The sequence below is a fragment of the Anopheles coustani genome, chromosome 3 (genome assembly GCF_943734705.1).
Source record: "Anopheles coustani chromosome 3, idAnoCousDA_361_x.2, whole genome shotgun sequence".
Classification (NCBI taxonomy): Eukaryota; Metazoa; Arthropoda; class Insecta; order Diptera; family Culicidae; genus Anopheles; species Anopheles coustani.
Window position 1 is genome coordinate 91,382,180 of NC_071288.1, and position 24,807 is coordinate 91,406,986.

At 45.2% G+C, this 24,807-nt stretch overlaps 8 protein-coding genes across 9 annotated transcripts; 3 read left to right on the top strand and 5 right to left on the bottom strand.

Moving 5' to 3' along the window:
- The first annotated feature begins 5,528 nt into the window (after nucleotides 1-5,528).
- Nucleotides 5,529-6,345, top strand: LOC131272867 (uncharacterized). The gene is made up of 2 exons (XM_058274739.1): nucleotides 5,529-5,768; nucleotides 5,843-6,345. Exons 1-2 carry the CDS (start codon nucleotides 5,632-5,634, stop codon nucleotides 6,147-6,149), a joined length of 444 nt encoding a protein of 147 aa, XP_058130722.1. The 5' UTR covers nucleotides 5,529-5,631; the 3' UTR covers nucleotides 6,150-6,345.
- A 207-nt stretch (nucleotides 6,346-6,552) lies between these two features.
- LOC131261383 (RING-type E3 ubiquitin-protein ligase PPIL2) lies at nucleotides 6,553-8,538 on the top strand. The gene is made up of 3 exons (XM_058263404.1): nucleotides 6,553-6,636; nucleotides 6,721-7,821; nucleotides 7,886-8,538. Exons 1-3 carry the CDS (start codon nucleotides 6,605-6,607, stop codon nucleotides 8,340-8,342), a joined length of 1,590 nt encoding a protein of 529 aa, XP_058119387.1. The 5' UTR covers nucleotides 6,553-6,604; the 3' UTR covers nucleotides 8,343-8,538.
- LOC131261384 (mitochondrial translation release factor in rescue) lies at nucleotides 8,378-8,894 on the bottom strand. The gene has a single exon (XM_058263405.1). The coding sequence runs from the start codon at nucleotides 8,892-8,894 to the stop codon at nucleotides 8,439-8,441; it is 456 nt and encodes a 151-aa protein (XP_058119388.1). The 3' UTR covers nucleotides 8,378-8,438.
- LOC131261385 (mitochondrial ribosome and complex I assembly factor AltMIEF1) lies at nucleotides 8,815-9,242 on the bottom strand. Its single transcript, XM_058263406.1, has 2 exons — nucleotides 9,024-9,242; nucleotides 8,815-8,951 (listed from the first exon to the last, which is right to left on the bottom strand). The coding sequence occupies exons 1-2, from the start codon at nucleotides 9,195-9,197 to the stop codon at nucleotides 8,913-8,915; spliced, it is 213 nt and encodes a 70-aa protein (XP_058119389.1). The 5' UTR covers nucleotides 9,198-9,242; the 3' UTR covers nucleotides 8,815-8,912.
- Nucleotides 9,243-9,575: 333 nt separating this feature from the next.
- On the bottom strand, nucleotides 9,576-11,569 carry LOC131269409 (uncharacterized). The gene is made up of 3 exons (XM_058271761.1): nucleotides 11,553-11,569; nucleotides 11,099-11,510; nucleotides 9,576-10,028 (listed from the first exon to the last, which is right to left on the bottom strand). The coding sequence occupies exons 1-3, from the start codon at nucleotides 11,567-11,569 to the stop codon at nucleotides 9,615-9,617; spliced, it is 843 nt and encodes a 280-aa protein (XP_058127744.1). The 3' UTR covers nucleotides 9,576-9,614.
- A 1,572-nt stretch (nucleotides 11,570-13,141) lies between these two features.
- Nucleotides 13,142-13,713, bottom strand: LOC131260471 (histone H2A). Its single transcript, XM_058262201.1, has one exon. The coding sequence runs from the start codon at nucleotides 13,642-13,644 to the stop codon at nucleotides 13,270-13,272; it is 375 nt and encodes a 124-aa protein (XP_058118184.1). The 5' UTR covers nucleotides 13,645-13,713; the 3' UTR covers nucleotides 13,142-13,269.
- Nucleotides 13,714-13,914: 201 nt separating this feature from the next.
- LOC131260472 (histone H2B-like) lies at nucleotides 13,915-14,712 on the top strand. Its single transcript, XM_058262202.1, has one exon. The coding sequence runs from the start codon at nucleotides 14,050-14,052 to the stop codon at nucleotides 14,422-14,424; it is 375 nt and encodes a 124-aa protein (XP_058118185.1). The 5' UTR covers nucleotides 13,915-14,049; the 3' UTR covers nucleotides 14,425-14,712.
- Nucleotides 14,713-15,483: 771 nt separating this feature from the next.
- On the bottom strand, nucleotides 15,484-21,522 carry LOC131260470 (membrane-bound transcription factor site-1 protease). Of its 2 annotated transcripts, none has more exons than XM_058262200.1 (4): nucleotides 20,245-21,522; nucleotides 17,204-20,150; nucleotides 16,707-17,051; nucleotides 15,484-16,611 (listed from the first exon to the last, which is right to left on the bottom strand). In XM_058262200.1, exons 1-4 carry the CDS (start codon nucleotides 20,749-20,751, stop codon nucleotides 16,199-16,201), a joined length of 4,212 nt encoding a protein of 1,403 aa, XP_058118183.1. In that variant the 5' UTR covers nucleotides 20,752-21,522; the 3' UTR covers nucleotides 15,484-16,198. The 2 variants fall into 2 exon arrangements, with proteins under 2 accessions (XP_058118183.1, XP_058118182.1); XM_058262199.1 differs by having other exon boundaries at nucleotides 16,686-17,051.
- Between the last annotated feature and the right edge of the window lie 3,285 nt (nucleotides 21,523-24,807).

A 24,807-nucleotide genomic window follows, 5' to 3' on the forward strand; every position in this document is an offset into this window, starting at 1 on the left:
ATTCTTTTCTGCTTGAGTCAACGATCTAGATGCATGTGCGATTGCCTTCACTTCTCCGGTTGGGAAACGATGCATTATTACAGCTCCCAGACCATATTGAGATGCATCTGCTGCTACGATTATTTCCTTTGATGGATCATAATGTGTTAGTAATAAATCCGATAAAAGAATGGATTTAAATTTTTCAAAGGACTTCTGACAATCCGGACTCCAATTCCATTTTTCATTTTTCTTGAGTAGGTCATCTAGTGGAGCTCGAAGCTGTTTCATTTGCTTGATAAACCGTCCATAATAATTTATAGCACCAAGGAATGACCTAAGTTCAGCTACATTCTTTGGAGGAAGCATCTTTGAAATAGCTTCTGTTTTAGATGGATCAGGACGAATTCCATCTTTATCCACGATGTGCCCAAGGAACTTGATCTGATGTAAAGCAAACCGGCATTTATCAAGACGTAAATGAAATCCATATTCACGCACTCGCTCAAGAACAGCATGTAAACGATTATCGTGGTCTTCTTTGGTTCGTCCAGCAATAAGAATATCATCCAAGTAAGGTTTCACCCCAGGAATCCCAGCAACCATGCTGTCGATGATGCGCTGAAATGCTCCAGGCGCAGACTTGATTCCAGGAGGTAATCGATTGTACTGGTAAAGACCTCTATGAGTGTTCACAGTGAGCATTTTTCGAGATTCTTCTTCAACTTCCACTTGTAGATAAGCATCCGACAAATCTAGGTGAGTGAAATAATGTGCACCAGCTAGTTCCACAAAAAGGTCATCTGGATGAGGTAAAGGATGACGATCACACTCCAGGGCATTATTCAGACCAGTTGAATAGTCACCACACACGCGAACAGAGACACCATCCGCTTTTCGCACAACTACGATAGGTGCTGACCAATCTGAAAATTTTACCGGTGAAATAATTCCTTTGTCCTCCAAACGTTGAAGTTCGTGTTCGACCTTTGGAAGTGCTGCATATGCCACAGGACGCTTCGGACAGTAAACTGGACGTGCGTTTTGCTTGAGGTACAGTTTAACATTTGCTTGAGTGCATCTTCCCAGTGTATTCTGAAAAACTTCGGGAAACTTTCGCTTAAGAAATTCCACGACATCTTCGCTACTTTGATGCACTGCATTGACCAATGTGTTGATCGGTATTGACCACAGATCAAACAGATCGATTGTTTCAATGCCCAAAACGTTAAGCTTCTCATTGTCCGAAATAAAAATACGTCCTCTTTTTATCACATCTGCTATCAAAATTTCAGTGAAGAATTCTCCAATCAGATTCAAATTATTTCCAGATGCACTAACGGCTTTTTCATTCGTTGGCTTAGCAATCGGTTTTCCAATACATTTCCATAAGTCCTCGGAGATAATTGTGATATCCGACGCTGAGTCAAATTGTAGCTGTACTCCAACACCATTTAGCTTAACTGGAATGAATTTCCGCTTGCTTCCAATGTTGCAGATCGTAAAAATTCCATTAGATTCCTTAAATGATGGTTTTGATTTAAAAGGCTTTACTTTGGAACAATAGCCTTCTTTGTGTCCTTGTTTTTTACATTTGGAACATTTATGGGAATTGTAAGGACATTCGCGTGAAAAATGTCTCTCTCCACATTTCCAACAAGGATATTTTGGCACTTTCTTCTCTGGACTGGACTTAATATGGCGATGCGAAACTGAATTTACATTTCGCATTTCGTTAGATTGTATCATCATAGTATCTTGTTTCAGATTTGTCAATCGATAACACTCTTCCACAAGATTATCCAACGTTAGATTGTTCACTCCTTCCGTAGCCTCATCATTTTCAAGTTTCTGAATAAGCCGTGTCCGTATGTCAGCATCTTGTGGGGATTGCAAACCACACACAAAACGAAGAGCTTTAAACTGATCTACAGAAAGCTTGGACAGTTGAAACGATTCACAATGTTTGTTCACATTCGCAGCAAACGTTGAAAAATCGTCCGCTTCATTTTTAACGTACTGCAAACAATGATACCTGGCATGAAAGAGTGATTTCTGCCGTCCAAACAATTTCGTTAGCTTTTTGACCGTTTCTACCAGGGTGAATTCTCTAGGATGCTTCGGAAGGATGGTGTTTACATATTTCTCGTGGACCGATGTACTCAATTTGCGAAGTAACAATCTTACCCGCGCCGCATCATCCAAACTCTCACCATCTTTCGTGATGACATCTTCGTATCGCCCGTACCAGCCATCGAAGAATTTTCCATTTTCCGGGTCGAAGTAAAAATCTTGAATGCCAGAAGCGATTGATTCTATAATTTTACCGCTGTGACTTTGGTTTTCTAGATTTTCGATTTGTTCTTGCTGCCTAACGATGAGTGCAGTCAACTTTTGAATTGCTTCCCGGAGATCCGCTTCAGACATCCTCGTCGCCAATTGATATGTTCGTGGGTTATTTATTATAAACTCCAACTACTTAAGCTTCTGAATGCGAATTGCTGTATCTGAGCCTCAGTCCGTTCTTATATAGTATGCTATCCTATATCCTAGCCTGCTACCACATCATAGCATACTATAACAATATACGACATCAGTAAAACATCTATAACGCAGCCAAGCCAACATAAAACTCGTTTCTCTCAGCTCGACTCTTAATATCCAAAAAGGCCGACCAAGGGGAAGGCACCAAATGGCTATCGTAAAACGACCAAACATCTTCCCAAAAAAGAACGCACAGATATTAGCATACCAGAAACTTTTGTTTTATTTTACCGTTCGTTCTTGAGCATAAATTTTATCTCGCATTCTTTGCATCAAAATTTAATTAATTATCTTATAAGTCATAAGATTAAGTATTATAAGAGGCGCATGATTGTACAACAGTCCCATGGTATAGAAAGTTCGATAAAATAATTCTGTTAATCGTTAAAAATGACATCAAAGCATGCCGTGACATGACATCAAAGCAACACAGAGAGAAAAAATGCCCTCACTTATTAGATAAATAGCTTACAGCATATCAACATCAATGCTAAAGTAAGCGAGAGCACACCACCACCTCCCATATCCATTTCACTACTAGCTACATTTACAAGGATAATAGAAAGTTTATTAATTACTGACAAATGGAGACTCAGGACATCAAATCTGCTCCAAAGTACAAGTATAGTGAAGGAACGTTTGGAGGTCCAATTAAGGAAGATAAAACATTACATTAACTTCCTGTCTCTTTAGCTCCAGCCATCTCAACCAACACGTAGAATAGGTAAAACCATGTAACACTTAGCAAGTAGTAGGAGTAAAATGAAAAATGTTGTTTTTACATTTACTCCTCACAAATGTCTAGACAGCCTCGAGACAATATAGAAAATAATCTATCGGTTATACACACGTGAGGAAAATGTTTGATGATGATGGCTATAGATTCTTTATTACTGTGGTTTAGATAACTCCAAACCAGGCACACAAATGCACTTGTGCATCTACACTGATTCGATACACGCTTCGATGCAACTGTGGGTGTCATTAGAGTTTATCGTTAAAGAAACCCAGCCCCTGTTTTCTAGGAAAAGAATCTGCAGAGCTACGTGATGTATGCGACCTTCTTCTCTTTTCATTGGGGTTTAATTGATCAATTAGGCTTTATACATGCGAATATCATTCACTTCATACAATGTTCGTTCAGGATTTAACGACCACAAATGAAGATAGTTATGTTTTCCGATCACAACATAAAAGAATCGGAATGTTAATGATGCCAACAGTAGATAGGAGGCGGCTTGGCTTTGCGTGCTTCTTTCAGATCCACCCGATCGAAACAAAATCGTCCACGCAGCCCATACTCTGGATGCAATGGAACAGACTTGTGCATGGTTAGACTTTTAATTTTATTGAATACAAAAAAAGCAGTTAACAGCAGTTTTTTAAAACAGTTTAAGGCCAGGCTACGCCTTCTTCTGAACCTGTGCTATCCAACTAGTAAAAGAAAGTCGACTGGCAATTGTTAAGTTAACATGTTAAGCACTACGCGTAATTTGCACTGCTTTCCATTTTGCCAGCGAATCGTAGCAAACCATGCAAAATGAATTCACGTTCAATCATGTCTCGACGAAACAGAACGAGGCAAAATAGAGAAATGAAAATACGATCAGACTCCTGCATCTGTGGCATCTGTTTTCTTTGGAATTAGAACAATTCTGTCTACAAAGCGATGTCTGACTACTAATAGAAACAATAATGTCTCAATAATGTAATGTTTTATTCTAGATTATGCAAAGCCTTATGTCGAAATTTTGTTCGTTTTCCGACGACTCCCAAGCAAATGATTCAAATAATGCCGCCGACGGTATGCTTTTGAATAACTTACTATGCTGTCGGTCCCGAAGCGCCTGTGTCCCTACCAAACCGGCTCTGTCGGTCCGAGTGGACCGACGCCGGCATACGGGAAAGAACGCTGTCGGCCTCACGGGACCGACGTAGCGCTTAACACGTTACCATACAATTTATCATTTAAATTGTAGTAAAATAATTTGACTTTAGAGCAAACAGATTAGTTTTCAGCATCCCAGCAACCTTTGACATTTTTTTCTGGAAAAAATATTCGATGTAAAATAAACTCAATTCCATGCAACTATCGAGCCGGCAGATGTAACAGGAATAATAAATACACAAAGAAACACGCAAGAACGTTCGTTCGGTTCGCGGCTTCCTTCGATCAAACTTTCGCTACCAACGCATACACACATATATGCGACGGAAACATCAACTTTACTTCGGTCCTGAGGAACCATACGGTACGGTGCCCCAGGCGGTTCCGGGTTTGATGGATCCTTGAAACAATGAAATAAGATGGAAGTAGCCCTAACTCTTTCGGTTTCTGTAGGTTTTTGACTAATATACTTTGGGAAGCCGGAATCCACATGTTTTTCTGACTATACTTCACCACTACAACAAGAAATGTTCTTGACAGGATACGTACTTACCGCCTTTGCAGGACTCGTTGGCCAACTGGAAAAAGTAACTTCCTTTTCACGAGTAACACTCAAATCACACACCTAGTCAAAAACTATACGACCGCGAAAGCACTGGTCTGCTTCAGGAAACACTCTAGTTTTCCGTTCTACAGTCCGGGATACTTTGATCGACGCGCTTTTCGGTCGGCCGTGAAACGTTTGTTTTCTCGATTCCAAGAATTGACATTTCCTACCGCAACGGTGCAGAATATTCTGACAGGTTTGATGAAACCAAGATTACTAGAACTAAAAGTTGGGTCGTCACAGCTTTTCATGTCTCTTTACCTTGTTGGTACTGATGACCAAAATGAACCAATTTTTAGGATAGAATTGCCGGGTGCTGTAGATACACAGAGAAGTGTTTGCCTTAAAGTTCAAATAAAATAGTTTTTCTGATACAGTGTTCTCGATTCCAAGAATTGACATTTAGTAACTAGAAAAAGATTCCTACCCCTCAGGAAAATGTCACTTTTTGTTTACTTTTCTGCCGATTGTCAGGTTGTTCCAGTGACGTATCTGTCTGGTGATTCTTTATTACACAATCGTTGCTGTGTTTTCTTGTGCGGTCTCGTTTTCAGCTCAAACTCAATAGTTTGTTTGGTATTCCGTTTATTAAACCTCGACCGACTCTACCACCATGACTGAAGCCAGCTCCTCGCTTCGTCTGCGGCCATTAACGAAGGAAAACATTCTTTTCTACTATTTTCCACTGAAGGGTATGGTCAGTTATGCGGCGTTGTCCGTCAACGTAATGAACCCTTCGATCGCGATCAAGTAAGTTTCTCTAGCTGGTTTAGCTCCCAATCGCGTATCGCAATGATGATTGTAAACCCGGTTTTCTTTTACAGATTGCTGCCCAAGCGAGATGTGACGAACTTCCTGTTACTGCATACCATTTTCGGCACCACGCTGTATATGTACAGCCGGCCGCATCTGAAAGCTTTGCCATCGAACAAACGTGTAGCGTACAGTATCTGCGGATCGGTACTGTTCAGTTTCGGTTCGGTGCTTGTGTGGGCAGTGCTCCGGTCAGCCATTCCCCGCAACCAGGGCCTTTCGACTGCGCTCGGCCTTTCGTCGGGACTGCTCATTGCAAAACTGTCGTACGATTATCTGGAGAACAACGATAGCCAAGCTGTCGTGAAGAAGAACTAATGCAATCATCAGTTGCGGATTATATGTGTCCAACTTTTTCATCCAGTACATTAAAACGCAATGCGAGTCAACTTCGGGGAGACAACATCTTTAGCCCTTTGTCATGTTTCTACCGAGAACGATGGTGCATAATTGTTAGTTTGAGCATTCGTAATTAAATACACCAAGATAATTGCTATTTCTATTACCCTATTCATTGGTGTATCGGGTCTATTATTGCGTATTGGGTCTGTTATTCGAAATGTGGTTCTCTATTTATACAGCAAGAGAAAACAATAAACAAAAATTGTTTTCTAAAAAGTTGCTCAATTTAAATATATAAACCTTGAGTGTGTTTACAATTTCAATGAAAAAAGTATGCAGCCATCAATAAACTGAGCTATTTCGTGACAGTGTAAACAAAACAACAGAAGTGTTTCAGTTTACTACAAAAGTTTGTCCACAAATTTATTAAAATGGGTAAAAAACAGCATCAAAAGGATAAAATGTAAATCTAAATATCGATTATTTGATCGTTCTGCGGTCTTCAGTTCAGTTGAAATGATGCTTTACACTCCTTTGTTCCGAACAGGTACCTTACGTACACCGAGTGGTCGGAGTTTTATGGAGGCCACAAACCTGACTCGGTCGAAAATGAAGCGATCAAATTCAAACGCCTTCCTTTCGATCACTGCTGCCTTTCGATGGTTCCCTTCGAACATCCGTACTGCGATAAAGATGGCAACGTGTTTGAGCTGGCGGCGATTGTGGAGTTTTTGAAAAAGTTCAAAGTAAACCCTGTCACCGGAGCGGCCCTCGACGGAAAGTCGCTGGTAAAACTCAACTTCACCAAGAACCACGAAGATGCGTACCACTGCCCGACACTCTTCAAGCCGTTCACCAAAAACTCGCATATTGTTGCCAACGGAAAGACGGGCAATGTTTTTTCCTGGGAAGCGATCGAACAGCTGAACATCAAGACAAAAAACTGGAAGGATCTGCTGGACGATACACCGTTCACGAGGAAAGACTTTATCACCATCCAGGATCCGGGCAATCTGGACAAGTTTAACATTTCCAACTTTCACCACATCAAGAAGAAGCTTCGCGTGCCGACGGAAGAGGAATTGGCGGAGCAGAAGGACCCTCAGGGACGCCTGAAGACCATCTCCCACGAAACAAAAGATATTCTTACGCAGCTCGAGAAAGACTACAAAGCGCCCGAGGAGAAAAAGGAAGAGCGACTGGTGGCAGATAAGTTCAATGCGGCCCACTACTCGACCGGTGCGGTTGCCGCCTCGTTCACCTCGACCGCAATGGTTCCCGTGTCGAACCATGAAGCGGCCATCATCGATGACGACATTGTGAGGTACGAGCGCGTAAAGAAGAAGGGCTACGTCCGATTGCTTACCAACTTCGGGGCGCTTAACCTTGAGCTGTACTGCGAACAAGTGCCGAAAACATGCGAAAACTTCCTACGACACTGTGCAAGCGGTTACTACAACGGGTGCCTGTTCCATCGCTCCATCCGGAACTTTATGCTCCAGGGCGGCGATCCGACGGGTGTTGGCAATGGGGGAACATCGGCGTGGGGTAAAAAGTTTGCCGACGAAATCAAACCGAATCTGTCGCATTCCGGCCGGGGTATTCTTTCCATGGCCAACTCGGGACCTAACACAAACGGATCACAGTTGTAAGTAATTTTCGTTCGACTTTGGTGAGATGGTATTTAGTAGCCCAATTCGATCGTATTTTAGTTTCATCACCTATCGTTCGTGCAAACACCTGGACGGAAAGCACACAATATTTGGCAAGCTTGTCGGTGGTTTGGAGGTGCTCACGGAGATGGAACGCATCGAGGTGGATAACCGAGATCGACCGATTGAAAACATCTTCATTCAGCGAGCGCAAGTGTTTGTGGATCCGTTCCAGGAGGTGGACGAGCAGCTGGCCAAGGAGCGAGCAGAAGAGTTGGAACGGGTAAAGCGTGAGGCCGAGGAAAAGCGGAACAAGGTGGCCGGTAAAAAGTCCGGCCAACCGTTGAAGGTGTTCCGATCGGGCGTGGGAAAATATTTGGACACGAGCGTAACAAAGGTATTACCAGAACCAAGTCCAAAGACTGGAGGAAGTGGCCTTGGGGAAACCTCGACGCAAGCTAAAAAGCGTAAAGTTGCGAATGGTACGAATGGCTTCGGAAATTTCAGTTCGTGGTAGAAAACGTAGAGAAAACACAATAAGAAAACGCTTAGTTAAGTAACTATTAAGATTATTTAATACAAACTACAAACAAATGAATCAGTCGTTTTCTCGTCACTTTTCTTCCGGAACACTTCCTCCAAACTCACGCTCTTTCCACGCCTTTTTCTGTGCCTGTAACTTTTGCTTGCGTCGGGTAGCTTCCGTCCGTTTCTTCTGTTCAATGCGTTGCTGTTGTGCCGCCACCGATTGCTCCCCGTTGTACAGCTGGTCCAGCTTACCGATCAGCACTTTGCGCGCCTCTCGTCGATTTTCGAACAGCGATCGAGTGGTATGACATTGTACCACAATGCCGGTTGGCTTATGCGTCAGTACGACCTTGTTGTTCGTTTTAGCCACCGCCTGACCGCCAGGTCCACTGCCCCTCACGAACGTTTCCTCTAGGTCTTCTTCCTGCAGAACCGGTACACGACTGTCGGCTATCGCTTTCGAGAACGGTCGTCCGCAGACATGATTACCAAAGAACGATGGAAAGCGAACCAACAGCGGAATACGGCGAACGTAATGCATCTTCCTCCGGTGTGGCGATTAGATAACACGAGCACGGTCTAGTAAGGCCCGACCTCTCTGAAACGAACAAAGTGTAGCGAACGTTAGAGCTAGTACAAAGGACATTAAAATAGCCGACTGGCGCACTACCTTGTACGAGAATTCTATCTCTTTCGGATCGGTCAGCGACGCCGACTGGCGGAATTCACGCCGAATGCGCGCTAAAAAGTAATCTTTATCGGTGTACTGCAGCTGTGCTCCGTAACGCAATAGATCCCGGTATAGTGAAAGTACCAACCTCTTCGAGGTGGATGGGATGTTCATTTTGCGATGGGTCTTTAGCAAACACGCGTGCGGAAGCAGCGACGAGTGATCTCAAAACAATGAACGAATAACAATTTTAGTTTGTTGATTTAAGTTTACGATCGTCAGCTTGTCAGATTTGTAGCTCAGCTGCTAACGTCAAACTTTAGGCTGCGTACTTCATTTCAACACACGAATTCAAGTAACCGTTGGTAACGGTTCTCAGAGAGAAGTCATAAAAAATTCTAGCTACCTTGACCATTTTTATGCGTCAGTGAGGGGAAAGGCGGGGGAAAAGACGCGCTTGAGTCATACACGAACGTTCATGTTGCTAAGCGTCGTTTCATGTTTACGATAATTATGAAATACTTTTTGGTATCATTCAGTGGTCCTGAAAAGGACCGATTTTGTTAAGACAGATTTGATTTGATGCTTGATTTAAGCACGCTCTCCGCGGATACGACGAGCAAGCTGGATATCCTTCGGCATAATGGTGACGCGCTTCGCGTGAATGGCGCACAGATTCGTGTCCTCGAATAGACCGACCAGGTACGCTTCGCTGGCCTCCTGCAGGGCTGCCACTGCTGCGCTCTGGAAGCGCAGATCCGTCTTGAAATCCTGCGCAATTTCACGCACCAGACGCTGGAACGGCAGCTTGCGGATCAGCAACTCCGTCGATTTCTGGTAACGACGGATTTCACGCAGGGCCACCGTACCCGGGCGGTAACGATGCGGCTTCTTCACTCCGCCGGTCGATGGCGCACTCTTCCGGGCCGCCTTTGTGGCCAGCTGCTTGCGGGGCGCCTTTCCTCCGGTGGACTTACGTGCGGTCTGCTTGGTACGGGCCATTGTAAATATTCACTTTCACTTTACGTGTTCACTATTCGAGAGACAATTTGAGAATGAAGCAAATTTTTTGAAACACTCTTTATATACCTTCGTTGAAGTTCTCCTTTTGTAGATGTGTGAGTGGCTGAAACTGCATATGTTACAAACAAAAAAAGGGAACTAGCTTACACAGATGTTCTAGCCCGCCAAAACATGCTTTATGTTGTTAGTTTTTACATATGATAAAGTTCTCATAAATTTATGGAATACATATATCTCCTGCAAGTTTTAGATCCTCAATATTTTCCTTCCTGATCTTCAACTTAACTGCCATCCATAAGAGTTGCCTGTACAACATTGTATAATACAAACATTACATGATGATGATGAAAAGTTGTTATTATTAAACATTCTGTTTATCTGGCTTTAAATTTGTAACACTTCCCTGTTTAGAACATCTGTTTTATCAAGGTTTAATCCTCTACTTTTATCGTAGTTATTGATTTGAGTTAGTGTGTTTCCAGAGTAAAATTTTACCTAACTTAAACCATCCATTATATTGCATTGAAAAAACGAAGTTAGGAGTGAAACAAAAAATCGAAAGAAATACAAACAAATGATAGAGCAAAACGAAGTTTTTTTTAAATGTATCTCCAACACAAAATTGTCATGCCATGGGCTTCAATTTTAGTTTTCAAAACACACAACAATCAAGGAACATTTCGTCATCCAGAAAAAGTCACAATACATAATGAACTATTATTTATGATAAAATCATTTACAGGCATCCTTTTTCAGTTTTTATTTAGATTTCGCTTTTGTGGAATACAATTTTGGTTTCACACGACTGAAAACTTCCTTCTATTCAGTTGTTGCTAAATTTTTACTGAGTTCAGTGCAAATAATAGGAAAATAGCTAAAGAACTTATGACTCAGAAGCGAAAAAGCAAGACAAAGATTTCTTTTAAAGTTTTTTATTGGTAGTCCCAAAAGGGACCATTTTTGGTAAGTAATTGAGTACAAAGATAATGTTTGAATTGGTTTTTACTTTATAAGGATCCGTAGGAAAATTGTGACACTGAAGAAAATTAAGCCCGCTCTCCGCGGATACGACGAGCAAGCTGGATATCCTTCGGCATAATGGTGACGCGCTTCGCGTGAATGGCGCACAGATTCGTGTCCTCGAATAGACCAACAAGGTACGCTTCGCTGGCTTCCTGCAGGGCTGCCACTGCTGCGCTCTGGAAGCGCAGATCCGTCTTGAAATCCTGCGCAATTTCACGCACCAGACGCTGGAACGGCAGCTTGCGGATCAGCAACTCCGTCGATTTCTGGTAACGACGGATTTCACGCAGGGCCACCGTACCCGGGCGGTAACGATGCGGCTTCTTCACTCCGCCAGTCGATGGCGCACTCTTCCGGGCCGCCTTTGTGGCCAGCTGCTTGCGGGGCGCCTTTCCTCCGGTGGACTTACGTGCGGTCTGCTTGGTACGGGCCATGATGTAGCTTGGTGATCAGCAAGAGAACGTGCGTTATGTGAAATGAAACTTTACAACTTCAAGCATAAAATCAAACTGGTAACCGTACATGGGAACGATAACTGTTTTATGTTGCTACAGGCAAGCATCGAGGAAGGGAATGGGCCTGTGGTGGAGTGGGTAGCAAGGAAAAGGACCTTCCTAATGGCCGTATTTGGCACTCCCCTCGCAAATCGAGTTCATTCCATCCCATTCTTTACATCGAAATGCTGTACCCTGTACTATGTATTGGTGCTGCAGGATCATTCTACGCACTTCCAGAAAGTACGGAAGGGTGCCAAAGGATAGGTCATGCCTGTTGGCCATCCGCGGGCAAGATTATCGAGGGTCAGGAAGAAATATCTAAGTAGGAGGGGAAATTTTAATGTGCACACACACACATGCAAAGAAAGATGTACCTATGCGGAGGAAGTTTTGAAGGTTAAAATAAATATCAGAATAGAATACAGGTACAGGAGAATAATTATCCATTACTTCAAATCTCATTGTTTCCTTTTACTTTTAAAACATAGTTTCTAGAAATAGACCATCTTAAAAATTCTACCTCTCGAAATTGCACGAAATGCAATTAAAAGGGTAAATATCCTTTTTGTTGTTTGTAGAACGTTTCCCTCCTTTTCGTAAAAACCGTTGTCACAAACACCACTTTACAGTGCATTTTATTCCCTTTTCTTTTTGCATTTCTTTGAGAACTGTTCAAGGATGAAAGGACGCTCGGCACGAGTACAGTTACATCAAAAAGTGGTGTGTTATGTTTTTTGGGTAATAACAATCGATGGATCGATTAATCGAATATGAGTACAGTAGACTCCTGATTATCCACGTGTTTAGTGGCCTGGAAACCCGTAAAGAAAATTTCTCTAAAATGTTCGGATGATCAATAAAACAGTACAATACTTTCCTAATATCATTCAAAGATAAGGGGGATCTTTTGGAAGGTCGTTCATCAGCCGGCGCATTTAATCCGTTGTCTTCTGGAACAACCTGAGAATTTGATTCAAACAAAATCTGTATTACGTTTTCCACCTTCCATAGTCACTAAACCAATAAGCGAACGAAATCACAAAAATATTAAAATAGTTTGTCCAGACAACTTCTGCCGGGTCACCCTGTTTTCAGATTTATTTTTTTTTTGTGTCATCAACTACAGTTGCGTTCATACCTGCATCGGATCAGATCAATCAGAATAAGATCAGATCAATGTGAAATTATGAAGTGGCAACAACACATATGTGTTCGTTCAAGTCTGTTTATCGAAATTTTGAATTCAAATTTTAGAAATTGTGATTTACGTGGTGTATCAATGTCGACACAAATGCCCGTAACCAGTGTGTTCGTTTTGCTATTACATCTAGTTACATCGTAACGTTGTTTTTAAACGAATTCGTCTTCATTACGTCTAGTGGAAGCTTTAAAGAGACAGTTGTAAACGAATCGTAGTATAGTTCAGTAATTTGACATTCGCGTCGAAGTAGTCATAGTTCCCGATTTCTTTTTTGGTCAAACGCTTTCATGGCCAACCATTAGTCTCATAAAAGCCCATACTGAAGGCATTGAATTGAATGATGAATTTAACTCTTTTAACTATGCGTTTGTTCGCCCTGATAAGGGCGGTTGGTTTTCGTAGTCCTTTTTCTTGATAGCCTTGGGTCGTCTCAAGGTATGGTTGGTTAGGCAGCAAGCAGCTGCTCGTAGTGTCGCCTGTCGTCCATCGCTCGGTGCCTCCCTTAGGCTTTCTTTTCCGTTTTCTTCGGCAGTAGCACAGCCTGAATGTTCGGCAGGACACCACCCTGTGCGATGGTCACACCGGACAGCAGCTTGTTCAGCTCCTCGTCGTTCCGGATGGCCAGCTGAAGGTGACGCGGGATGATGCGAGTTTTCTTATTGTCGCGGGCTGCGTTACCCGCCAGCTCCAGCACTTCAGCGGCCAGATATTCCATCACGGCAGCCAGATACACCGGTGCTCCGGCACCGACACGCTCGGCATAGTTGCCCTTGCGCAGCAGACGGTGGATACGACCGACCGGAAACTGCAGTCCGGCACGGTTGGAACGGGACTTTGCCTTTCCCTTCACCTTACCTCCCTTACCACGTCCAGACATGATTAATAGGTTCGAGTTGTAACAACAGATTTCTTGATTGTATCACACGACGTGCTTTGTGCAACGTTTTGTTCGCGATGATTGATGATTTAATAATTTATAGAGGTTTTGAGCCGGGAGGCTTCTTTCACCTCTGTTTTGTTCGCGACTGGGAAAAATTCCGTGTTTTTCGGCTTTTATACGGCATCAGGCGAGTTGCGCTGTCGGTAGGCGGAGCTTGGTATCTCCCCTTTGCCTCCTTAAAAGCAAAGTTTCGGTGAAATTTCTTCAGTGGCAAATTGAAGGTTGAGCATTGAGGTTGTCAAACCAAGTTGCGTTCGAAAAAGTACAATCATTCTTCAATTCTACAGTGAATAAAGTTATAGTGAATTTGCGGAAAGTCAAATACGACGTGAATTTACAACGATGGCACCGAAAACTAGTGGAAAAGCTGCGAAAAAGTCCGGAAAGGCGCAGAAAAACATATCTAAATCGGACAAGAAGAAGAAGAAGAAGACCCGCAAGGAAAGCTACGCAATCTACATCTATAAGGTGTTGAAACAGGTCCATCCGGACACCGGCATCTCCTCCAAAGCCATGAGCATTATGAACAGCTTCGTCAACGACATCTTCGAGCGGATTGCAGCCGAAGCGTCCCGGCTGGCGCACTACAACAAACGTTCGACCATCACGTCCCGCGAGATTCAGACCGCCGTCCGGCTGCTGTTACCGGGTGAGCTGGCCAAACACGCCGTGTCCGAGGGTACCAAGGCGGTGACTAAGTACACGAGCTCGAAGTAAACGCCCCGCTGAAGATGGAGGAGCCTTGGAGCCGATGGGTACGATAATGACGGATCTCCACGAGATAACTTATGCATGGGGGGCAACAGTCCGATCCGCATGACGGCTTCCGGATGTCTAGCAGCCCTTGCAGTATTAATTATTTTATTCTGCGAGTGTTCGGTTCTTTTCGGAAGTGTAGAATCGCAAGCACATATACTCTACTATTAAGGTTTAGAATGTAAGTTCCTGGATTATAACTTTTATGACATGTTTGCCGAAATAAATGTCATGTAAATGAATAATAAATTAGCAACGTCTCGCTATATTATTTGTAAAAAGGGTGAAAGAAAATGGAAACTTGAATATTTTATACTTAAAAAGTTACTCACAAGACCTTACGAAATCTACTTTCAACGTCTGTAAGTATTATAATCCCGTAAACCTTCAAATAAAAGTACAGAGCACCACATAACGCATAAGTACACAGAACTGTATTCACAGTAAATCTAGTAGGTTAATAATAGGTTAATATTAGGTTAGGAGTAGGTTAAGATTAGATTAAGGTTAATACTCTCATTCCCATTGGCATAACACCTCAAAACTTATGCAAAATCAAACTGCCTCTTAGGCAAAATTCTCATGTAGCGAATGAAAAGCGTGCGATCGCTAAATCTCGCAAAACACCAAAATGTAATGAATTATACAAATCAATAAAAGAAATTTTACTACTACTACTACTCACAGTAAATCATAAATTGAGATTGTTTTGTTCATATGCTTGTGAAATAAAGCCAAGGGTAAAATAAACGTAAAATATGGCAAGGAAGACCGAAATTGCACTGGCAGTAACGGGTTTAATTGTAAAATAATCTTGTGAATTAGCAGGGACCGTTTCAATAGTTAACATTTCAAATTCCGTTTCAACCAAACAAAATATACCATTCATAGCCAACTGTGTTAGTTTCCTGAGAATTGCCATTATGAGAAAAATTCAGTAAGCGCTTTTTTCGTAACTAAATTTGAATAATTCGAACCTTTTAAACAGCCAAAAACAAAATAGTAAAAGGTACCAAGATATTTTTAGTTATAAAAAATATACATATATTTTTCACTTTATTTAGTTTCATCACCCATCCTCGCACCCGATGCGAGTAAGATTCCACCTTTTCCCACCAAACGAAGAAACTGTGGACCCCAATGCGGATTAACATAATGTATGTAATCTTTGCTATACACCGGTACAACTTAACGAAACTTTAGGGTGCTATTTTATCTTTTAGAGTCTTTTCTGCTGTTGTACTCCTCTTCTATGCCAATATAATGATGCTTTAATAAAGTCTCACTTACAAGCAACTATGATTCTTTGCATTCTCTCTAGCTTATTCGCATCGACCTTCAGTAAAACCTCCATTGTGAGGCTGCTCAACACCGCACCGGTTAGTGAAGGAGTTAATAGAGTACAACAAAAATAACGAAACGAAGCTAACCACGGAAAAAAACCTGTCTAAAGCAAAACTAAAGTAAACAACATCATTTTTCGACTCTGAAGTCACGATTTGAGAGTTTCTATATGCATATCAACGGAACCTTCAATACCGAGGGCGTAAAAATCCGCTCCTTTTTCCTAAAAAAAATTAACAAACTGGGAAGCAAGGAGCGAAAATTGTCTTTGAATTTTGTATTTCGAAATCTTCTTCGAAAATCTCTCTTATGAATTCCCTTGCGAATTAAGATTTTTGGTTCCGAATGTTGTGGCCCACTTCGTACTTTTTCTCAATTGGGCTGGGAATACCTAGAAGCCTATCTTCTTGAAAACGTAGTTAAGTCTTCGCTTTATCGTAAGTCCCTTCGTCTTCCGCAACCAGTTCAGTAGGCCCAGCAGAGCGAGTAGGGCCAGCAGCAGAACGCCCTTCGACGTCAACCAGTAGAGTACGGTGGAGGGCCCGGAACCGGACAGGTCCTTCGCACCGTATGGCGGTGGTCGATTTCTTCCGCCGGTCAACTCGTCCGGCGATCTTCCGGCCGGTAGTGCTTGGTGATCGACGAGCGGCACGATCGGAGTACCGGCCGTCGGTGGTCCCCGCAGATGATTCACCGACGGGCTGATGAAACTGTTCGGTGGTGCGTTGGGTGGAATTTTATCCGTCTTCTTGTTCCTCCAGCCGGGCACGTCCGGTTCGTCGTTGGCGCTCAGCACGGACGCGGCTGTAACAAACAAATGCGAGTGCGTGTGGGTCAGGGTGAGTCTAGATATATCCGGACACTCGACGCAGGCCTACCTTTCTGACTTTCCAACTTACGGAAAAGGTTAACGTTGTCGTCCAGCTCGTTGCCGAATACGCCGCCGCCAGCCCCCGGTTGCACTACGCCCCCTTGCTTAAGCTGCCGCTGTTGGACCTTCTGCTGGAGTTGCGCCTCCTGCTGCTGCTGGAGCTCCTGTTCGAGCAAACGCTGCTGCAGGAGTATCCGATCGTTCGGCCCGTAGCCGTTCAGGGTGGACATGTTGAGCGTAATCGGTTGCTCCCAGGTTAGACGTTCGCAAGCCGGAAGCGGTCGCTTCTGGAAGGTGGTCGTGTGCGGTACGAGGACCTTCGAGTAGAGGTGTAGGTTGTTGTTGGGCATACGCTGGGGTGGTTTTTGATTTTCTGCAAGGACGAAGTAGAACGTTGTTCAAATCAAACAACATGAATGTACTAAGAGCTGACTTTTTATATGGCTTTTATGCCAACCCTCTCGGAATGACCTCAATCATTTACAATAAATGCAAGCACCGTTTGTATTATGAATGCAAACTTACCTTCCAGTATCTCCGACTTCCTGCTACTGTTGAGTTCTCGCAGTTCATTCGTGACGTGTGCAGTCATCGTGTACTCGAGCAGCGAGTCCAACAGCCAGAAGCATGGCTTCTCCAGGTGTGTTGAGTCGAGACAGTTCGAGTCACCGTAAACAGCAATCCGTCCACTGCTAGCGGTTGTGCCAGAACCACCATCGACGGATGATGGTGACGCACCGAGTCCTTTCGCCCCCTTCGTGGTAAAGTTGGTTGGCTTTGTACCCTCGCGCAATCGAGCGAGTTCTTCCGTTTTCAGGGAATCACCTCCTCCGGTGTCATCACCACCACCGCCACCGGTGTTGTCGTTCGTCGGTTCGTCAATCAGCAGGTGCTGATCAGCCGGATCGTCCTCTAGATGATTGCCAACCGGTGGATCCTCACGAAACTCACCACCCTCGTTCGGCACCCCATCATCATCTTCGTCTCCACCGCCAAGCGAATGCACGTTCAACAAAATTCGTTTGTTTAAGATTGAATCGCGATCGATTGCCGACTGGACGACGTCATCTTCCCCCCGGATGGGTTCGAGTTGCTCCTCGGGGTTTGGTGTGGCCGGTTGAAGCCTTGCGAACATTCGCCGATCCGTCTGCAGCATTCCGAGAATGGCCGTTGGCGTTCGCACCTTCGATCGAGCCTCGTCCGGTTGCGCAATACCGAGCCCTTCGTCCAGTAGATCGCGCTCGACCAGTATTGTACCCTCGCCGACCGGAAACCGCACAATGTTCGCCCCGGACGCGTAGTACATGCGATGGTTGTGCATACTAAAGTACCCATCGGCCACACGGTCACCCAGTGCGATGCCAAATCCGCGCAACAGCTCGTTCAGTGCGGGTACGTTCGCACCACCCGTGTCCGGCATCCACCATTGGCGTGTGTTTTCGTCGTAGAACTTGATCTTTCGCATGACGGACGTGTTGTACCAGTCGGCGAACACGATCACGCCCAGCTCGCGCTCCAGCACGTCCTCACGCAGCTTTGTGATCTCCTCCGGGAAGAACTCCTCCTCCGGGTCCACCACCAGCAGCGTTCCGTAGTGGGTCGCGTTGAAGCAGGTATACGGCACCCCTAGCACCTCCACGTAGTAGCCAGCGTTTCGGAGGTGCGTGTACATGTCACGAAAGTTTGTGTGCACGTGGTCCGCCCGCCAATCCAGTGGGTCGGATTTGATTTTGAGATTATCGCGCGGTAGATACCCCGGCGGGTACCTTAGGCTGTGGTACTGATCCCAGAGGATTCGCTTCTGGCGCGGAGGCTGAGCGATGATGCGTACCTTCAGCGGGAAGCTGACCGTTCCATTGCGGGGTTCTGTTTCGTTCGGACCGGGGGGACTTTGCACGGTAAGTGTTATGTGACCCTGGGCAGTGCCTTCGAACCTTCGGCCCGCTTCGTTGACGCCAATGTGGACCGCCATCCAGCCAGACCAGGGCCACAGGTGCTCGGAGTAGCTGATCGAGATATTCAGCAGTTCGCCGTGTTCGTTGCTGTACGGGTGCCAGGTTGGCTGGTTGATGACCCGCCCGGTCACACCCATCCCGTTCAGAATGGTGACGTTCGCGATGGCCGGCATCGCGCTGAAGTAGAGGCTTTGGGTTGTGTACGGCCACATGTAGTCCTCGGTGAAATCGAGGTAGGCTGGCGATAGTGTCACCTTCGGGCGGTACGTCGACAGCAGGCGCATGCTTCGGAGGATGTTCAATTTGCCATGACCCTGCTCGAACATGTTGTTGTCCTGGAGCCGCTGGGCACCCTCGATAAGTGCCTGCTTCATCGAGGCCGGATTAAGCTCGTCCAGTCGATCCAAAACGCCGCTTGCGATCAGAGTAACCGCGCCCGCTACCATCGGCGAAGCGACGGATGTCCCCGACAGCGACTTACATCCACCGTTCAGATTGCTTCCTTTCACCTGACTGCCGTAGGTGACGATGTCGGGTTTAAGCCGGCCATACCCACCCGGCAGCTCCCAGGTGGTCATACCGCGCGAGCTAAACTTGGCCACATTGTCCGCGTAGTCCATACCACCCACCCCGATGACGTCCATCTGGTCGCCGGGATTGTTCAGAGTCCCATACAGCGGCCCATCGTTGCCGATCGCCGAAACCATGATGACCCGGTTCGCCGATAGCTCCAGCACCTTGTCCACGAACGGTTGATCAAGAAAGTCCGGCCCGCCGATGCTCAGATTGAGTACATTAATCTTCTTCAGGATGGCGTAGTTGAACGCATCCAGAAACCACGACGTGTACGACACCTGGCTGTCGGTGAAGACGCGAAAAATGTGCAGTTCCGCATCCGGCGCAAATCCGAGACACTCTTTCGCGGAGGCAATCACACCGGCCACGAAGGTACCGTGGCTTACGCCATCGTCCAATGTTTTCTCGTTCGTCCAGTTCGTGCGCTCCTTGATGCGTTTGAAGTGCGGGTGCGACTTTGCGAGCCCCGTGTCGAACACGGCCACTTTGACACCCTTCCCGGTGATGCCCATGTCCCAGAGTACGTCCGCCTTCAGTAGCGATGTAATTTGGCGCGGAATCGCACGCAGTAGCCTCCGGTTGCTATGACGATTCGGTGGCTGAACCGATGCATCTTCTGTCGTTAGTCGTCGTTGGCGAAAAAACTCGATAAAATCGTTCGTTTCCTCGTCGTCCAATTCGAGTTCCGGCTCGTTAGGTTCGTTAGGTTCCTCATTTTCCTCCTCCTGTTGTTGTTCCACCTTCGACTGATGCACCGGCACGTACTTGAGCGCACGTTGAACCATCCGCTGGGGCGATATACTTTTGATCGAGGGATGCGATCGCAGCAGTATCAAACCATCGTCGGCAAACTCTACCGGTTCCTCAAGGGCAAGTACGTCAAAGTCGCTGGGAAAATCCCGGGCAGGATTGTTTCTCGGCAAGATGCGCCATTTTTGTACCTAAAAATCGAACGAAAAGTAGGCATGTCAAACATGTTCTCAGCGATACAAAGTTCTGTTGAATTCAGCATCATTTTTTGGCTTATTAACCCACCTTCGATCCGTTCAGGGCGGACTGGATAAAGTTTTCCCGCTCCCTTTGCTTGTAGTACCCATTGAACTGGATGATGTACTCGTTTTGGACGATGTTGGTGGAAAATTCTATCACCACTCGTTGCGATTGGTTCCCGTCGGGAGCCGGACTTTTCCCAACCGACGGGTCAGTACCATTAGTATCACAGCATGGTGTTGGGACCCCAAATGACCCATTACGGCCTTTGCTGGCCGCTTCCTCAACCGTACCGTCTCCTGCGGTAGAGCTATTGTATTTTAACCCGCTCGTGCCACCGTCGGTTGAAGGAGACGGTGGTGGTGCATTATAGTAGGCATTATTACTAGCATAATTTACTGACACATTAGCCGTAGCAGTTCCGTTACTACTAAAACTAGGTGACACGACATTTGTACAAGCACTGAGCAGCAGCAAACAGACCAGCGGAATTGTGGTAGGATGAAACGCTTGTGCTGTTGTTGTTGTTCCGATAGCGAAGCGGATTATCATCTTCGCGCTTAGCTTCCCCAAGTCCTTCAAAAGGATTACCGAAGGGAGACCGAAAACGATAACAATCGAACAGTTTTCTATTTTCTATCGGTCAGCGTTCATCGCAAAAACAATTTGCGTTTCTTGATTGCAGCTCGACGCATGGGGTGGCGTAAGTGTGGGATTGTTTTTTTTGTTTTGTTTCTAAAACGAGCGCGTATTCTTAGCCACCGGAAAGGTTATTTTCTCTTGTTTTCTTCACATTTTGTCTTTTGCTCCTTTGTTTTCATCGTATCATCTTTTGAAGGTTCGCGATTGTCGTTCGACTTATCGCTGGTGCCGTAATCTGGTTCGCATAGTTGTTTCCCCATTTCAGGACATACTTTGGGGTAAAGAGAACTTTCACTGGAAGTGGTATCACCGAAAAACGCTAATCAACAACAGCTTTAGGTAGCCTGCTGCCTGCTTTGATTGTTCGTTACGTTCGGTTGTTTTTGTCGCTTTTCACAGTAATTCGTACACGATACGCAAATAAAAAGATACCATATCACGGTTTCTCAGACGGGCCACGGAAAAGATGAGTCGCAGTACGTTATCAGTTCATTTTCACTTCACCAAATTACACAAATCACTCCTCCCAGGCAAGGTTTTACACACCGTACCGTAAGTTGATTGGATGGTCGACGATAGGTATTCCTGCTACTAGGGGTAGTAATCGTTTTCCTCATTTTCTTTCCTCATTTTTCGCGGCAGCAGAGGATTCCCGTTTCCCGATCCTGAGTTTCCCTGCTTTTCTATTTTGACTAGTGTTGGCATAATCGGGATTCGGAAGATTCGAAGATTCGATCCCTAGACGGATTCTAAAGATTCGAACCCATCTGAACGGACTCTAATTCGGACCTAACCGACCTGCTACACGAGCCGCAAACTCCAACCGCAAACTCAAAAACCGTATAAGTTTACGTCAAAATCTTTGCGGTTCATGTAGCCGCGTTTTGCGGTACCAATTCTGTGAGCCACGCTACACGAGCCGCAAACTCAAAAACTTTGCGGCGCAAAGAGGTTTTTGTTTTGGATTTTTCGGTAAAAGAGTAAATGAGGCCCCGGCCGCCATGTTTTCGATCGTGGCTACACCTCTTGTGGACGTTTAAACTGACCGCGTGACCACATTAGGCGTACCATACCAAAAAACTGGTACGCTCCTAGTGTCAAAAACCGATTTTTCTGTCAGAATCGAGCGATGCAAGTGTAGTCACAAAACCTCTCACTCCAACCCTATGCTTTGTCCTGCTCACCTTATGTATTCAAACTGAATCCAGCAGTTTACGGTTACAGATAGTAATTACAGGCAAATAAAAACAATAAGATTCGTTTTACCTCATTGTTTCACGACTTAGAAAACATGACAATAATTTTATCAACGTATTGAATGCTGCATAACTTCTTTCAAAAGGAAATAGTTGTTGGATTAAGAACTATGACCAATAGAGCGGGTAGAAGTTTTAAGCAAATACATCGTATCAATTATTATAAAAGAAAAAAAACGATGAAAAGAGAACGAGTATTTTTGTTTGTTAACGCCTGGTTGGAACGACAGTTGCAGCGCATTATTTTCATCCATGGACTAAAGTTGTCATGTCTCAACAATATTATGGTACGGAAAAATAATACTAACGGTTTTAAATTCCATCATGATTCTAAAATATGCTATTTTTTTCTATCAATTAACTTTTTGGAGATGCTTTTCACAAAATAACTGATAATTGCTCGACAAGTTCTTACCAATATGAAAAGTCGAGCACTTCATCGAGGTCTTTCGAGCACACCATCGTCAGCCAACCCAGAAGTGCTGGGTTGCATTTGGTATGGTACGCTGGAGCTCGACCGTACCAAGTTTTTGGTATGGTACGCCTAATGTGGTCACGCGGTGAATGTATGCAATTGGTGATACATTAATTCGTTAAATTCAACCTACGAGTATTTGAACCGTAGAGTGTACCGTTAATTTCGGCTACGCAATCAACCTAGTAGTGCGGTATGAGGGGGGCCCACGAGCCCCCCTTATTTCTCAAAACTATAACAAACTCTCTTTTTCGGTAGACCTAGCGCAGTCCGCTCGCTTCGCTCGCTGCGGGCGCGCCGCCGTTTCCAAATCATTTCTTCGGCTAAACTCATTGTTTCATGCTGTCTATCATGTGTGGTATAGTTTACTTACTAGTAACTTAACATGTAAAAGTATATTACCCGCATTCAACCTCCACTGCGTGATTAGTTTAAACCGTTATGTTCTTTTAAGCGAACCGTTAGCGTTCAAAAATTCGAAACGAATGCATGTGTCGCGCTTTGCATAGCTTCCGGCGCTTAATGTGAACCAGCTGGAAGAGGAGAATCTAGCCCGGGGCCTCATTTACTCTTTTACCAAGTTTTTGACCCATAAATAAATGAAAATGCAACATAAAAATTATTGTAATCGCCTCTTAAATTACTGTTACACCATGCCATGAGCTTAGATAGCAATAGCGTGGAAGGCGGGTGAAGGGAGAGCGAAAGTGAGATGCAGACAATTTCGACAATTTCGACGTTGAGCTTAGATAGCAATAGCGAAGGTGAACGAGCGAAGCGAGCACGTAAGCGAGATGCACAATTTCGACAATTTAGACGTTCCGGTTTTCCCACGCACTTTCCCCAGGTTTCCCCAGCCGCTGTGCTTTTGCTAAGGATACTATGGATGCAGGATGGTAGGGGAAATTTTTCTTGCGCTGAACGAGTTTTTGGCAGTCGATGGTTACTTTGCCGAAATTAAACAAAGCAAAACGTGAACGTGCTACACAGTTTCATTCAAAGTTTGCAGTACGAAGGAAATGAAACGTTTTCGAGTTTTTGGGAACACCTGTCAACGGACCTGCTTACCGGGCCTTAAAAACGGGCCGTATTACCGGGCCATGTAAACGGGACCTGTAAACGGGCCGTGTTACCAGGGGATGTAAACGGGACCTGTCAACGGGCCGACTTACCGGGCCCTGTAAACTAAGTCCTGTAACTGGGCCCTGTAAACGGGTCCTGTAAACGGGCCCTGAAAATTGGCCGTATTACCGGGTCCTGTAAATGGACCCTGTAAACGGGCTCTGTAACCGGGACCTGTAAATTGGCCCTGCAACCTGGACCTGTCAACTGGCCCTGTAACCGGGCCCTGTAAACTGAATCCTGCAACTGGGCCGTGTAACCGGGCCCTGTAAACGGGACCTGTCAACGGGCAATGTAAACGGGCCCTGTAAATTGGCCGTGTTGCCGGGCCCTGTAAACGGGCCCTGTAACTGGGACCTGTCAACGGGCCCTGTATCCGGAACTTGTAAACGGGCCCACTTACCGGGCCCAGTAACCGGGCCATGTAAACGGGCCCTGTGACCGGGTCCTGTAACTGGGTCCTGTAACTGGGCCGTGTAACCGGGCCGTTTTACCTAGTCGCCCTCTTAAATTACAGTTAGACGTAACGTTGGCATTAGATAGCAATATGGTGGTAGGCGAGTGAAAGGAGGGCGAAAGTGAGATGCAGACAATTTCTACGCGTCGAAATTTCCCCTACAGCGTCGAAATTTCCCCTAAGCGTCGGAATTTCCCCTTAACGCTGTGCTGTCGCTAAGGATACTATGGATGCAGGATGGAGGGGAAACATTTTTTTTTTGGTAATCGATGGTTACATTGATTATCGATGGTTACTTTGCTGGAAAATAAAACAAAGCAAAGCGGAAATCTGCTACCTGTGGGGGGGGGGTCCTGTAAACGGGCCGTGTTACCGGGCCCTATAAACGGGCCGTGGTAATTGGATCCTGTAAACGGGCTCTGTAACCGGGACCTGCAAATTGGTCGTGTTACCGGGCCCTGTAACCAGGACCAGTCAACGGGCCGTGTTACCGGGCCCTGTAAACGGGCCGTGTTACCGGGCCCTGTAAACGGGCCCTGTAACCGGGTCCAGTCAACGGGCCCTGTAACCGGGACCTGTAACCGGACCATGTAAACGGGCCGTGTTACCGGGCCCTGTAAACGGGCCGTGTTACCAGGCCGTGGTAAACGGGTCCT

Bases quoted from the DNA above. Each gene is read 5' to 3' on its own strand.
- LOC131260471 (XM_058262201.1), bottom strand. From the start codon at position 13,644: ATGTCTGGACGTGGTAAGGGAGGTAAGGTGAAGGGAAAGGCAAAGTCC.
- LOC131269409 (XM_058271761.1), bottom strand. The intron at 10,029-11,098 runs GCTTAATTTTCT...AAGTGAATATTT, and splicing joins GTCGTATCCGCGGAGAGCGG to ACAATGGCCCGTACCAAGCA.
- LOC131261383 (XM_058263404.1), top strand. From the start codon at position 6,605: ATGGGTAAAAAACAGCATCAAAAGGATAAAAT. The intron at 6,637-6,720 runs GTAAATCTAAAT...TGTTCCGAACAG, and splicing joins CAGCATCAAAAGGATAAAAT to GTACCTTACGTACACCGAGT. The intron at 7,822-7,885 runs GTAAGTAATTTT...ATCGTATTTTAG, and splicing joins AACACAAACGGATCACAGTT to TTTCATCACCTATCGTTCGT.
- LOC131261384 (XM_058263405.1), bottom strand. From the start codon at position 8,894: ATGCATTACGTTCGCCGTATTCCGCTGTTGGTTCGCTTTCCATCGTTC.
- LOC131261385 (XM_058263406.1), bottom strand. From the start codon at position 9,197: ATGAACATCCCATCCACCTCGAAGAGGTTGGTACTTTCACTATACCGG. The intron at 8,952-9,023 runs GTAGTGCGCCAG...TGTTCGTTTCAG, and splicing joins AGATAGAATTCTCGTACAAG to AGAGGTCGGGCCTTACTAGA.
- LOC131272867 (XM_058274739.1), top strand. From the start codon at position 5,632: ATGACTGAAGCCAGCTCCTCGCTTCGTCTGCGGCCATTAACGAAGGAA. The intron at 5,769-5,842 runs GTAAGTTTCTCT...TTTCTTTTACAG, and splicing joins AACCCTTCGATCGCGATCAA to ATTGCTGCCCAAGCGAGATG.
- LOC131260472 (XM_058262202.1), top strand. From the start codon at position 14,050: ATGGCACCGAAAACTAGTGGAAAAGCTGCGAAAAAGTCCGGAAAGGCG.
- LOC131260470 (XM_058262199.1), bottom strand. From the start codon at position 20,751: ATGATAATCCGCTTCGCTATCGGAACAACAACAACAGCACAAGCGTTT. The intron at 17,052-17,203 runs GTAAGTTTGCAT...TCGTCCTTGCAG, and splicing joins GAAGTCGGAGATACTGGAAG to AAAATCAAAAACCACCCCAG. The intron at 16,612-16,685 runs GTAGGCCTGCGT...TGTTTGTTACAG, and splicing joins TAAGTTGGAAAGTCAGAAAG to CCGCGTCCGTGCTGAGCGCC.